The 15,331-nt window shown below is 35.4% G+C and overlaps 1 protein-coding gene across 1 annotated transcript in view; it reads right to left on the minus strand.

The window, feature by feature from the left end:
* Window positions 1-15,331, minus strand: part of LOC145785247 (uncharacterized) — a 42,183-nt gene that overhangs the window by 21,165 nt on the left and 5,687 nt on the right. The window contains exons 5-18 of the mRNA XM_082596930.1: window positions 15,002-15,088; window positions 14,816-14,899; window positions 13,259-13,342; window positions 9,835-9,927; window positions 9,332-9,415; window positions 9,074-9,157; window positions 7,978-8,064; window positions 6,761-6,844; window positions 5,746-5,832; window positions 5,525-5,608; window positions 4,027-4,110; window positions 3,783-3,866; window positions 1,948-2,031; window positions 242-328 (exon numbers count right to left, since the gene is read on the minus strand). Of these exons, the coding sequence (XP_082453056.1) occupies window positions 242-328; window positions 1,948-2,031; window positions 3,783-3,866; window positions 4,027-4,110; window positions 5,525-5,608; window positions 5,746-5,832; window positions 6,761-6,844; window positions 7,978-8,064; window positions 9,074-9,157; window positions 9,332-9,415; window positions 9,835-9,927; window positions 13,259-13,342; window positions 14,816-14,899; window positions 15,002-15,088 (1,197 nt within the window). The remainder of the gene's footprint in view (window positions 1-241; window positions 329-1,947; window positions 2,032-3,782; window positions 3,867-4,026; window positions 4,111-5,524; window positions 5,609-5,745; window positions 5,833-6,760; window positions 6,845-7,977; window positions 8,065-9,073; window positions 9,158-9,331; window positions 9,416-9,834; window positions 9,928-13,258; window positions 13,343-14,815; window positions 14,900-15,001; window positions 15,089-15,331) is intronic.

Raw genomic sequence — 15,331 nt, forward strand, 5'->3', positions numbered from 1 at the left:
ATCGTTGAGAAATGCTTCACAAAAAAATCTATAAAGCTTTATTTTTACACAGTAGGCTAGGCAATGCAGTTTCGTGCAAACATTTTTTTCAATATTCCTCCATGGAAATTTTATGTTTGTACCACTGTTTGACCAATCCGCAATATTTCCGATATAATAAAATGATAACCATAGGCTTTCTTTGCAAATAGGCTACTGCACATCGGACTAACCCATTTCTTGAGTTAGAATTTATGCTTACCGAAATGTTTAGCCAAACAAAATCTTTCAGGTGTGTTATTTCTTGCTGAACGGCTTCAAGTTGAGGAATTACTCGATCAATGGCAGTCTATAAAAATATTGTTCAGTGTCAAAACATGATAATTATTTTTAGCATCTACTGTTTTGCATTCCACTTGACAAATCGTCACAAAGACAAAAGCTGTGAAGAATGTCAATGTTACTTCTCAATGTCTTTTCAAGTCTCAATGTTCATCTGAACTTTTGTTGTTTCTGTTGTACGGAAACATGAGAAATCGTAGAAAGCAAAAATTGCATTTTTACATCACTTTAAAGTCACTTGGCCTTTGAGACAACACCCGCAACATGAGCAATTACGAGTTCACAGAATTTTATTTCTTGCATTCATAAAAACTTTGAAGTATTGTCGAAAAGCCTATATGCAAAATCTTGCTAATACAGTCATTGTGGACTAAACCTAGGTTCATTAATAGTTATTAACAACAAGTTTGGTGGTTGGGATGGATGTCTGACGTAGGTGATATCAAATTTTTTTTAAATCACTTCTTCTTCTTTTATCGAGTTTTCTAAAGTTCGTTGATACACCACAGATTGACACATTCTTCCGCAACGGAGTTATACACTGACAGGTCCCACCTACTGCACCGGGTGGCAAGCCGAGGGCAAACAAGAAGGTGGTCCGCTGTTTGGGGCTCGGTGCCACAGATACATGCAACAGGGCTTTAAATCACTACGACGTTGTTATTATATCAAATGTGAAACAGTATCAAGGTGACCAATCCACAGTGAATTATCTGCTGCAAGATAAGGAAATTCAAACAAAATGTGCTGAAGTTTATACTTGATTAAGAATTGCAAAATATTGCATGGATATCAAAACAAAAACGTGTTTAATTGGTGAGGCTCCTATGAATTAAATGATGCCATTAAATTTGTAAATAATAAATCCACTGTATAATTTATCTTTGTAGGCTACTGTATTTTGTTTATCAATGCATTGTATGGTAGGCTATTCTCGTTGTCAATAAACTGCAGTTGAAATCAATCAAACATAAAATGTCTACATCAAATTCATACTGTGGAATACCCACTGAAATATTTGCTCTCACACGGTCTTGAAACTCATCGAACCGTGAACTCATTAATGCAATATTATCTTTTCCAAACATCTGTATCAAAAAGTTTCATTACATGTTTATATAAAAAAAATCTTTATCAAGTAGGCTATAGTTACTGGTCTCCTAAAAACCTTTGCAGCCTGATTCACACTAACTAAGATTCTCAAAAGGTTCTTATAATAAAACTGAAACAAAATATACTAATATTTCACTAAATGGATGGTCGTCAGCTCCCACCATCATTTATTTATGATAACAATATGAGAGGCATTGAATTTAAAAATGTAGGCTAAATATAACGTAGCATAAGGAAGGTAGTGTAGAATAAGACAATGATTCCCAAAGTGAATTCCACGAAACCTTGATTTCCTTTAAAAAAAAATGCAATAACACCAACTAATTTAATTCAATATAAAAAATTTCAATAACGACAGGTTAAACGAAAACCGCTTACTTGCTTGTCTTATGTACAGTAGCCTACATAATGTTCACTAATACAGTAGCCTTAGATAATCTTGCAGTGTTTCGTCTACAAAAAAATTTGGATTCTGGGATAAAGTAATCTCAGCTACCAAGCCTTTCTACTCACCGTGATATTTTCAATAACTTGATTGCTTTTTTCCAAGTTGTAGGAGTTGCGTGAAATTTTCTGATTTACGCCATCAATCGAGCTCTATGAAGCATATATTTGTATTTCGTGTTTATTAAATCTGACCTTTAACATACCTTAGGTAGCGACTTGTAATTTTACATAGTAAAAATATAATATTTTCATGCAAAATTTAGCTTAATCTTAAGTTTCACACTCACTGATATGTTTTGATTAACAAAATCGCTCAGTCGTCTCATGTCATCATCAGTTGCTTCAAATCGAGGGTATACATGGTTCATGATAGTCTTAAAAATTACTCCTTAGTTAGAATTTTTAACTTTGGATTTCTCATCAACAGTTGTTTTGAATCTGAATGGTTGTTATAGTTTGGCTGACATTTAGAGATCCCAATAGAAATATCCAATTGATCCGTATAGGGTTTTTTCTCTATTGTACAAGGAATCTTCGGGATAAATAAAGCAAGAAAAAAAGCCTACCCATAAGCTTTTAACAAATACAAATTGCAACGATGCTTCTATCTTATAAGTACATCTGGTGTTGTTTTACACTGTTTTGGTGGGGGTGTTAGAGAACGTCATAGCCTATACGACCTTATATATCCTCTGAAAAGCCCTGTATGTCCCATTTAGACACTCGTTAAATAATAAATAATATCAACACTACAAAACATTGCTCAATGCCAAGCAAAAAAACAAGCAGAGCGAATTATTACAAATATAGTGAGGCTACTATTCAAAACCTTAGCACCGTGTTTTACACTAATTATTAGAAGGTTGATTCAGTGCCGGTCTTTGGGATGTGCAAACCGTGCGATCGCACAGGGCCCGCAAATTAGGGGGCCCGCAAATTAGGGGGCCCGCAATTTACTCAGAAAATGCAGTAATTTTGTCATTTTCAAAGGAAAAATTGAACAAGTGAATTCAGCAAAGGAATTTGCAACAAGAAAACATAGAGACTCAACGAATTCACCTATTTCGTCGCCTGAATATTTCGTACCCTGAAAAGATCGAGAAAAAAAAAACGACATAGCCGAAATCGCTGATTGGAGTTGCCGCAAACATTTCAAAATTTCTCGATCTTTTCAGGGGACGAATAAGTCGAAATTTAATTTTGTTACACGATTTCAGGGGACGAAATAGGTTGCATCAAGACTCAACATACTGTAGAGACATAGCTTTATTTCCGAAAAATGCCAAAGAAAGCATGATCTTATCCTTTTGCTATGCCACCGGACAGCACCATTTCACAGTAATATTCCTACCTAAATTTTTGTTGAACATGCTCTCAGAATGTCCCAAATTCAAAATAATTTTTCAAAATTTTCTGGGGGAGGCCCCCCAGACCCCCCGCCGCTGGTTGTCGTCTTTGGCGATCACGCCGCCACCGCCGCCCCTCCCCTTTCAAAGTACCTAGCTACGCCACTGAATTGGATTATTGTCATTGGGGCCCGCAAAAGCATATTCCGCACAGGGCCCGAAAAACCCTAAGACCGGCACTGGTTGATTATAAATCTATACCCCAATAAGAACTTTATCCCAATAAGGGTGAAACAGGTTGGGGTTTTAGATGAATAGTGACTATATTTGATATAATTACGAGTTACATTTTGTTTTTTGGTCCAATTTAAAAAACCCAGTAAGGCATTGAGCTGCAACATTATTTTACAAAGGTGATTTACTTTTTAAATAAATTTATAATAAAATAAAACAATTAAAAATCCTTTTTTTTTATAAACAGGTAGGATAGGTCTACACATCAAACCTATAAGTCGAAAGTTGTACCAACTTCGATATCAAACTGGCAACACTCACTGAAATATTTTCTCTCACACGATCCTGAAACTCGTTAAGCTCCAAGTTCATGAAAGCAATCTCATCCTTTCCTACCATGTCTTTCTGTAACACAAAATTAAATTAAAACAACAATGTTTTAAGAATTTTTTTTCATTAGCTCCGACCATCAGTTGGGAATAATTGTGATGATATAATTAAAGATCTGAGATCAAAATGCATCTACTGTATAAGTTTGTCTCGACTACAAAACTGTTCAACTGACCATCACATCTTCCACAGCTTGGTTGGTTCTTTTTAACGTGTCAGAGTTGATTGCGATTGTTTGATTCATTTGACTAATGTCGCTCTGGAAATACAAAATTGGTTAGGCTATCGATGTTTTCGTTATACGTTTAAAAACGTGACAAAGTTTTTAAATTACAGGATACCAGGTAGGCTATAGAAGAAACAGAAATGATACACTTAGCGTGATTGTAGAAAAGTGATTTGTTTTGAATTTATTTTCATAAGTAGCACACTAATATGCAGAATAGAACAGTCACTGATCATTCCTTGTAGAAAGCTTTTGTATTTTCTGTTTCGGCACACACCGAACCAACATAAAACCTGCCTATTTCAGGAGCTGAGATCCTGCATTAAAGCAATAAAAGTGCTTGGATTGAGAAGCTGTAGAAACACTACACAGGTCTGCTTAGTTGGGTTAGTAAGTGCCAGGGAAAAATTAAACTATTTGTTATTGATTCCCTAGAATCTAATTCTAGATCGATGGGTGAGTGCGGCTACTTGTGCCAACATTAAGAATAAAAACAGGAAACAACATTTTAACGTCGATTTCTACGTTCAAACTTTTTTGAAGAAACTTTTTTATCACATGCGACAAAATACACGTTGTGAAGTATGTAATGTTACAAAAATATCCAAAGCAAATTCAAACAATGTACTGTAAAAGCATTAATAGTCTGTTGTTAATAATAGATGTTAAAAACATTAAGAAAATAACCTTTTTAGCAAAATTCCTTTTATGTGATATTTTAAAACTAATATAAGGCGTTTTTTTCATCTTGTTTTTTTTTTTTTCAGATACAATACAAATGTAAAATCCACTGCCTGCAACATTCAGTACCATTTCGTTTGAATATAAATGTACTGAAATTAGATCAAACACGATAAGAGTTTTATAAAATTTACTATCGATTTCACCACTAGATGGTGGTAGAGCGGTTGTTATGTGCATTTGAGGAAAACCAAAGACAGTCGCCTACTTTTCACTAAACACAGTTTAACTGCAGACTCTTTTCAAACGAAGTAGCGCAAAATGCTTTAATATCAATATCATCTTCTGTGATGTCATTTGACGTAATGGTTTACGTCATAGCAACCGGTAAAATAGTAGTCTCATACTTGATTCCAAGCATCGGAAAATGAGAAGATAAGGGTCTCATTAATAATGCCTTTATGGTTTAGTTCCTTTGCATTAACAGGTTAGGGTTACCAGTTTTGTACATTCATTGTCCATCCATCAGCAACTGCCCCCACGCAATTCATTACACCGTGGGTAAAGGTAAGCAGTATTTGTCAACAACCGTTGAAGTCGGGAGTGGAAACAAGATCGTATTACCAGAAAGCAAACGCCTTATCTGCTGCAACATTCCACCGCCAAAGCCATGGCAATAGGATGATTTACTGTACTAAAAGCTAATTTGAAATCGCTTGGAGAAATTGGGAAAAGATAATATCACCTATAAAGATTTTCTACTGACCGTGATATTTTCAATATCTTCATTGCGTTTTTCCAAGTTGTTAGAATTGTATGTAGTCTTCTGATTTACGTCTTCAATCGAGATCTAGAAATATAGCCTAAAGTAGTGTGTCTGACGTCCGTGTTTATCAATTCTGGCCTTTAACTTAGGTAGCGCTTAATAGTTACACAATAAGACATGGTGACAAATTTTCATCCACTGGTAAATAGTTTCATACTCACTGAAATGTTTTGCTTCACAAAGTCACTCAGTTCTCTTATTTCATTTTGAGTTTCTTCAAGTCGAGGCAATACGCGGTTCATCGCAGTCTGAAATGTTCAAAAGTTGTTAATTTTGTTGCTTTATTAAATTTTAAACATTGAAGTTCTCCCAAGACTTGGTTCAATTAGACCTACATAGTTTTCAGTCCAATTACGTTATAATTGACGATATAGTGTTGGTCGGTGGAAGTACAACGGAGTTGCAAGAACTTTTGAATAGGGTCAAGTCAAGAAGTAAAGGATGTGGTTTGCAATTACATCCCAAAAAACAAAAGTGATGGCCATAAGTAAAACAGATGAAATTTGTCTAAGGTTATACATTGGTCGAAATGCTGTTGAAAATATAAGTAGCTTCTGCTATCTGGGCAGTGTCATAACAGACACTTACGAGAATAGCACAGAAATTACAGTAGAAGGCGACTTGCAGTGGCAAAAGCAGCTGTGACATCTCTTACAAGTTACAACGGTGAGGAAACCAAGTTCAATTGTCAAGAACACAAAGTTAAGATTACTGCGAACTCTCGTTTTCCCAATTGCTACTTGTGGATGTGAGATTTGGACACGCAAAAAACGTGATATTAAATATTTTTGAAGTTTTGAAATGTGGTGCTACAGGAGGCTGTTAAGTATCAGCTGGATGAAAAGAAAAACAAATGAATTTGTTACCCAACAAATAGAAGATGGCTGAAGTCTGATTAACAATATTAACCTCAGAAAATTAAGATATTTCGGACAAATAGCAAGAAGCAACTCGTTGGAAAATTTAATGTTGACTGGGATGGTCAAAGGCAAACGAACAAAAAGACGACAAAAAATGAAATATTTTGAAAATATCAAGCAAATTGTAGGAATGAAAATTGCTAGTTCCACCGCCAAAGCCATGGCAACAGGATGACTTACTGTACTAAAAGCTAATTAAAAATCGCTTGGCAAAACTGGGAAAAGATAATGTCAGCTGTAAAGATTTTCTACTGACCGTGATATTTTCAATAACTTGATTGCGTTTTTCAAAATTGTGAGAATTGTGTGTAGTCTTTTGATTTACGTCTTCAATCGAGCTCTAGAAATATAAAATGGTGTGTCTGACGTCCGTGTTTATCAAGTCAGATCTTCAACTTAGGTAGCGATTTGTAGTTACATAGTAAGACATATACAGATAGTTATGGATAACCGCTTTATAAGATTGAATTGCAAATTCAAAAAATAATACATAAAATAAAAATCAAGGAAAAACCACTAAGCAACATAAAACAAACGTAATCTAATACAAATTCATGTTTTATGTTGCTTGGTGGATTTTCCTTGATTGCCTTTATGTTGTTCCGCTCACTATCTTGTCTCGTGACCACACTCCAGCATAGTTTATGACAGATTGTTACCAACTTTTGTGTTTGTTCGTCAGTTGCTCGTACACAGGTCAGTGCAGTTTTATTTAATTTCAGTCATTTATTATTAACATTTCACGAATATTTGTTTTTGTTTAGATGAATTAAGGTATTTTTTTGACGAGGGAGGAAAGTCTTGCCGAATACGTTTGAAGTTATGTGGTTATTTTCATTTTATTTATTATTTTTTGAATTATGCAATTCGATCTTATAATTCAGATAATATGAAACCAAGGAAGTTTCCAGAAAAATTTATTAAAACCACCATTTAACGTTTTATAGGCAGAGAAAACTTTTTCTCTCTACATTGAGAAATTCCAAGTCTGACTACTTAGATTGCTGGAAGATGGAGACTACCGTTTCTTCGATTTGTTGTTTTTCTTTAGTCATTGCAAACAAACTGTACTTCAGAAATGACTGCAAATAAGCAGGCACTAACCGATCAATGCAATAAACAAAGAAAAACGAAACACATATACTGCTTCAACGCGTGACGGAATTTGCAGTCATTTCTGAAGTACAGTTTGTTTGCAATGACTAAAGAAAAACAACAAGTCGAAGAAACGGTAGTCTCCATCTTCCAGCAATCTAAGTAGTCAGACTTGGAATTTCTCAATGAAGAGAGAAAAAGTTTTCTCTGCCTATAAAACGTTAAATGGTGGTTTTATTAAATATTTCAATCTTATAAAGCTGTGATCAATTATATCTGTCTATGGTTTTCAAAAAGTACCTCTCTACCAAAGCTATAGTGAGATATGGTGGCAACAAACTTTTCGTCCACACTTTAGATAAATAGTTTCATACTCACCGATATGTTTTGCTTCACAAAATCACTCAGTTCTCTTATTTCATTTTGAGTTGCTTCAAGTCGAGGCAATACGCGGTTCATCGCAGTCTGAAATGTTGAAAGGTTGTGAAAGGCGTTTTGTTGCTTTATAAATTGTAAACATTCCAGTTCTCAACAAAAATGGGTCAATTAGGCCTACATAGTTTTCAGTTCAAGTACATTACAATTACAATGCCAAAAAACGTATATACATTACAAATTTGCATTTACAGTAATTTCATTGTTCTAAAGTTTTTGAATTACTATTACTTCCAAATGTAATTACTGTAATTAAACGTTTGAAATAGAAAAATTAGATGATTCAATATTTATGTTTATCAATGTTTTTCTGAAATTGATAAAATTAGGTTGCAATGAAGCCCCTTTTAAACCTGAACTAGCAGCTCAACAAACGCATTGATATCAAGCTTGCAATTTGCAAAATGTAATTATAACTTGGACCAAAATTTTTGAAATTGAATTTACAATTACACAACAAAAATCTCAACTACAATTGTAATTACATGAAAATGTGTAATTAATTACAGCATGTAATTAACCTCGCGGAGAGGTTATTAGCATTGTGAAATCCTGCTTCTCTGCGTACTCGAAAAAGACCAGGTATTCTCCCTTGCATTGAAAGGAATACGACTGCATTTCACAACAGCCACATTGTCTTGAGATGCGGCCAAATGGTTAAAAACGGCATAACTGGACACCGTAGCACAATCTCGACGGAGGTTCGATTCCCACTCAAGTCTCAAGAACGTTTACAATTTTCATCAAGGTGCAAGTTCAATTCCCTTTCAAGACACATGGATATGTACCACTGATGACCTTAAACATCAAGGGTGAAACTCTTCTATTTTGTTCGACCAGGGCCTTAATGACTTTACAAATCCCCACATGCCCGTAAAATTCTAGATGATTAAAAAGCAACTGGAAATGAATAGACAATATGCTATATAAGAACCTTCTGATGTTCTCCCTGTTAGGGTGAAGTAGGCTGTAGAGAATTTAAAAAGTAATAACTATATTTGATGTATTTATATGCCAATATCAAAATGGCAACACTCACAGAAATATTTTCTCTCACACGATCCTGAAACTCGTTGAGCTCCAAGTTCATGAAAGCAATCTCGTCCTTTCCTACCATGTCATTCTGCAACGAAAAATGAAATTAAAACTGTTACAACATATTTGAAGAAATTGTTGTCATCAGCTCCGACCATCAATTGTGATGATATGATTGAAAAATCTGGGACCAAAACACAACTAGGCTACTAGGCTACTAGGCTAAATAAGTTTGTCTTGACTACAAAACTGTTCAACTGACCATCACATCTTCCACAGCTTGTTTGGTTCTTTTCAACGTATCCGAGTTGATTGCGATTGTTTGATTCATTACATTAATGTCGCTCTGGAAATTCAAAATTGGTTATCAATGCTGTTCAATTATATTTGTAGCAAGATAAGTGACTCAAAGTCAATGCAACCCTTTGAGGACCACTGGGACATATGCGTCCCATGCAATTAGCCGATTACCCCTCAGTTAACTTTAAAAAATTTGCCACTGCTGATACCCTAACGTAGTATTGGATTTCTATGCTTAATTTTAGGATGGACATCCTTTTAAATTTTTTTTGCGTAGGTTTTGTTTATATGACATATGAAGTGTAAACAAACAAATTCTACATAAATATTTTTTTGGAAAAATTAATGGTCCTCAAAGCGTTTAAAAAGTAATTCTGACATCTTTTTCTCTCAGAGTGCTTGGACTTTATAAAAAACATGAAATTCTGTGATTGAAAATTCACTTATCGTGCATAGCCAACTTACTGAAATGTTTTGTCGCACAAAGTTCTTTAGTTGTCTTATTTCAATTTGAGCTGCTTCAAATTGTGATAAGCGTATTACTTGATCCATTGCAGCCTACATAATATATAGCTTAATTAATAAATTGGCTATAGCTTATCGGCGTTTCTTAAAAACAATTTTAATCAGAAAATTTACTTAATTTCTGTAAATATTTTTTAATGCATCGACAAAACTTGTATACACCATGTACGGTAATATGATGTGCGGGTTTTATTGTTTTAGTAAACTTTATGAAAACCTGAAAGAATTCGCGATAGTTCTTTTAAAAATCAAAGTTTCGTTATAACTATAGCGAGTATAACTGGGGCTAACCGCGTTAACCGCTACCGTGTTAACCGCCCCCCTCCGCACTCTCCGACCGAGGGAGGGGTCCACGTCTGATTAGGGGCCCACTCATTTTTGTCTCTCTAATATCTTTTGGTTGTTTAAAAAAAGGAAAGCACTACCAAACCTCGATAATCGATAGCCAGCAAAGCCGTATTTACTGCTTTCTAACCTCCCGACTGAGGGTCTACCTCTAACTAGGGGCCCACTCATATTTAGTTTGTGCAGCGATTTCCTTGTAGTCGTTTGGCTTGTAGCTTAACTTTACAATTTGTTTTTTTTTCCATTTTTGTAAACTTTTTTTGTTCGCTGTGCTCGCTCAAGTACATTTCGATCATCTCGGCAATATTGAGCAAGCAGAGTTGAGGATTCAGGGTGTGAAAGGTTTCTGTGTTTGAATACGTGCAAATATCACCGTATTTGCAATGAAACATTTGACTACTCCAATCAAATTTTCTAAAACCATTTGTTTGTAGGCTACTTTACTGAAACATCACAATCTTGATATTTTTAAGTGTAATAGGCCGACGTTAACTGAGATGTTTAATCGACTTTTTTTTACCAATATGAGTTAACAGTTCGTTTCACCCCACAGTTTAGCTCTACAACAGATCTGGTGAGGCTAGGTGGTACATCAGGTCCTACCTGTTTTGTTTCGCTTCAACAGGGGAGGAAATTTAAAAGCAGTAGGATTTGTTATAACTGCAAAAGAGCGATGATGCAAAGTTCTCATATATAGTCAATAAGTAGAGGTAAACAACGAAATTTAACACCGTACAAAGTTTGTTTAGAGTTTCTTCAAGGAAGGAAGTCGATTGAAAATAGAATGAGGCTCTGCTCAAGCTAAATAACAGAAATGAAGCTTTTTGCAAGTTTTGACTTGCATAGTCGCTACGAACAAACATGAGGATATGACGGGTACACTGCAAATTTTCCTATGCAAAATATGTCCGGCATTTACTCTAGTAACGCCGCAACGTTCAAAACATCAAGATCAACTACCATAGTCATCTACAAGAACACTAGGGTGCATCATGGGCGTTGACCAGAGAGTCTAAAAGTTACTTTTGAACCCGAGCATGGGATGTTTTTGGAGCCCAGAATCTTTCTAAGGAAAACCGCAAGACTTTTTAAAAATGGTGCTGAATCTAATTTCTGTTTGGCACTGAGCAATGGAATGAATTCGGGTAGGTAATGTACTCAGTTGCGCCTCTATACGGCTGCTTTGACGCTGTCTACTTTGTAAAGCGCTGCGGAGCAACGCATTCTGCGATGGATGCTGCGCTATATAAAAACAAGCATTATTATTATTTTTTATAGTGCGTTAAATCCAATCTATTTTGTTATCCTGCCATGAGGGTCTGAACATCTCATTGGTACTTAACTAAAAATACCCTCTTAACAACACTGGGCACTTTCTTGCTAGATGTCAGCCATATGTTTGGAAGATCTTTTTAAGTCTATTTGTTTTCAAAACACACATCTGTCGCCATCACAGCAAGGCAAACCCCAGTATAAGTTTGTAAAATATCTATTTTTACCGTGAATGTTTTGAAATTGCAGAGCTTTCTTGGTGTCCCGCTATTTTTTAAAGCGTTTTGGTGTACCGCAATCTGCAGAAGTTTGAGAAGCACTGCCTTAAGCGATTAGAACCATTTCATTTGAAATGTAGGCTACTGAAGTGCTTGAATCAAACGCTATGTGAGTTTCATAAAATGATCATTGATCACCCATTTGACCATTAGATGGTAGTAGAATGGTCTTAGCCTCAGCATGTAACTAAAAAAACCAATGACAGTAGTTTTGACTAAACACAGTTCAAGTACTTTTAGAGCCAAGCAGTGCAAAGTGTTTAATGTTGCTTGCCATGGTGTTATATCACGTTATCGTTTATGTCACTGCAGCCGCTTTGCCAAGTAATAGCTAGTTTTTGTATCGTTCAAAATTAAGAAATAGTTTTGGAGCGAGCAGTAGGTTTACAGATTATTTTAAAATTATCTCTCCATTTTTTATAGTCATCTGTTTGTTAAAGATAATTATGTGCCAGGGCTACTCAATTGGAGGGCCGCGGTCCGAATCCGGACCATCTGGCTGTTGAAGGTGGACCTCGGCTTCTGGAAGAATAACCTCATTTCCACATTTTGCAGGGCCTCTTTAAACAGATTTCCATTAGGGAAAAGCAATTTTTTGTGATTATCCAAGGAGCTGGGGGCTTCGCCCCCAGACCCCCCAACGCTTTGTCGTCTTGTCGGATGTGCGATCCACACCGCTCACTACAAAGAAAAACAATACATTTTTCCTTTTTTATTTCTTTGTTTGTGTCAGAAAAAAATCCAAGTCGTGTTACATATTACCAGAAAAGTGTTTCGGTGCTCGTAGGCTACTGGTTGTTTAATTTTCGTGATTGCATAATATGAAATATTCAACGGACGCAAAAATATTCAACTTGTTAAAACGGACCTTTGCTAACATTAGTTGAGTATCCCTGCTATAGGCTATGACATGTCGAAAATGTGCATTGTTCAGTTAAAGCAGTTTTAAAATAGCCTCTCCATTCGACTCAAAGAATTGGTTGCATCGGCAAAAAATTCGAAAATAGTTCTAGATCGCGGTTATGTTTTTATACGGTTTTAATTTTACCTCTGTTTCTTTACATTATTCGTTGGGCTATGAATAGGCTACACGCTATTTGTTGAAGACACGAGAGCTTTGAAAAAGAAAATACCAATTGTGTCGTAAAGGAAATTCCGATCAAAATATTGCACGAACTCGACACCTAACCTTTGGTTGGAAAATATTGCAAAGCGAACTCGGAAAACAGGAAAACATTGGAATCGTTTCAAATTAACCTTCACTACAAAGGTCTAGTGGGTGCAAATTCAAAGTCAATTTGGCAATATCGCGTATTTTCTAGAATTGGCCAAAACCACCCATTGACCGAAATGTTGTCATGTCATAATGTTGTTCCAATCTGCAGCACGAGGCACTTGAAATTTCCTATGAGTTCCAATAATTGTTGCCGTAATGCAATCGATAACATTATTAATCACAGAACACCCACTGAAATATTTCCTCTCACGCGATTCTGGAACTCGTTGAACTTTGTGCTGAAGTCAACAAAGTCATCCTTTTCAACCATGTCTTTCTGCAATAAAAAGTTGTTTTTTATTTAAAACTGGTAACCTAGATGAATTGTGGTGTAACCATGAGATTGAGCCAAGAGTGGGCAACAAAGCTAACTTTCCATCATTGCTCAATGTTTTAGCCTAATTCAAATCAATGACGTAGTTAGAAAGAAAATTTAGGGCGGCAAAATCATACGCTAGGAAAGGGAACATATTTTAATATTTGAGAAAACGAGTTTGGTTAAAAAAATTCAGCTACTGATGCAGTCAGCCATTTATGAAACGTGATTCAACATGCAATACAATGTCAGGCCCTATTTTATCGATTTAGCTTGCTTTGCGGGTCGCCTATTGTCAATGATACTAACTCTCATTCTGGCAAGTTAATATTTCGTTTTAAAATCCATTGTTTGGGGCCCAACCACTGATTGGTAGATGACGACAAGTGTTTAAATTGCAAAGCAGATTTTGACAATACTGAATGTCTACAGAATATGTGAACATCATTATCGAGTAAAGTTAAAATCGTTGGGAGCAAAATAAGTCATCATGCCTTCTCGGGAGATCAATAACAAGTCTAAAAAGTGCAGCAAGATATATCTCACCATTATTCAACTTCACGTTGAGTGGTTTTAAATGAGATAGACATACATGATTGTCATCGTAAAAGTGATCAAACAACATACTCATTTTTCACCAAGCTGCTGCCAACAAAAACTGATGAATACTGAAAGTCTGGGTCTTCATCAGGACAATTATCTGATGAACGTTGCAACTAGTGCTAGAAACGATAAACTGACGAAATCATTTAGCCTACCAATGACCATCAATTTTAAAAGCAAGTCAAAAGCTTAAAGTTTTAACCTTCTTTGCGTAGCCTATCTTGTCAGCAATGTTAACATGGTAGTCTGCAATATACATATTACACATACAAGGGAGTCTTCACCAAACAATGATCCATTCAAAAGTATCGAACTATTTTTACGGGTTACTGTTATAATGTAGAAAACTCAGTTGCGCTCTTTATGTGTTTGCTTTTGAAGAATTTTGTATAGAGGGCAAACTATTATCATATTATACAATTACAGAAAGTTGGTTTGAACGTTAAAGGAAATTCCTACACGCTGATCGAAAATATAGCACATATAATGGCAAATACATTCACAAAAGGCTATTCATTATTTTTATGGTGAAATGAAGTGCATCGACAAGCCACTCCAGCATGCAGCATTGTTTAAATATGACAACATAACGTATGTATGAGTGAAAAAATTAGTAGCAGCATAAATATTTGTATGGATAGGCCTTCAAGATTACATCCAAACAGGACAAATGCTTTACAAGAGAAATTTCTCAAAGAAAAAAAAAGCATCGTTATCTGTCATTCTGGAATCAAATAACTCGAAATGTGAAGGATAACTTTTGCCTATCAATTTAAAACACGGCCTTCAAAACCGTTTTGCCATTGACCATGAAATCCATATATAACTGACCTTGACGTCTTTTATAGCTTGATTGCTTTCTTCTAACATATCGAAGTTGAATGAAATTTTCTGATTTAAACGTTTAACGTCTCTCTGAAAAATAAGCAAGGCTTTGTGAAGTAGCCTATGATTGCGCACTGAGTTTTCTTTCAACGATTTTAAGTCGTTAATTTGAAAATTAAATTTCATACTTACTGAAATGTTTTGCCGAACAAAATCATTCAGTTTGCTTATTTCGTGTTGAGCTGCTTCAAGTTGAACTTGTACTTTGTCTATGGCAATCTAAAGCATTTTTACACAGTTAGGCTGATATAGAAAAGTTTAAAACTTTACGATCAATTGTTTGACATGCAATGTAATTGCAGTCTATATAAGTTTAAAAAGGTTTGTAAAATGCAACGGTAACTTTATAATTTTTCTTGGTTTGAGCCTGTGATGCTGAGAATAGCCTATATCATTTCTACAACTTTAGTTTGTTTATATTTGCCCGGGAAACGCTAAAAGTTTGTTCAAGAGAAACTGGTC

Source organism: Aplidium turbinatum, chromosome 16 (assembly GCF_918807975.1).
Source record: "Aplidium turbinatum chromosome 16, kaAplTurb1.1, whole genome shotgun sequence".
In the NCBI taxonomy this organism is placed as follows: Eukaryota; Metazoa; Chordata; class Ascidiacea; order Aplousobranchia; family Polyclinidae; genus Aplidium; species Aplidium turbinatum.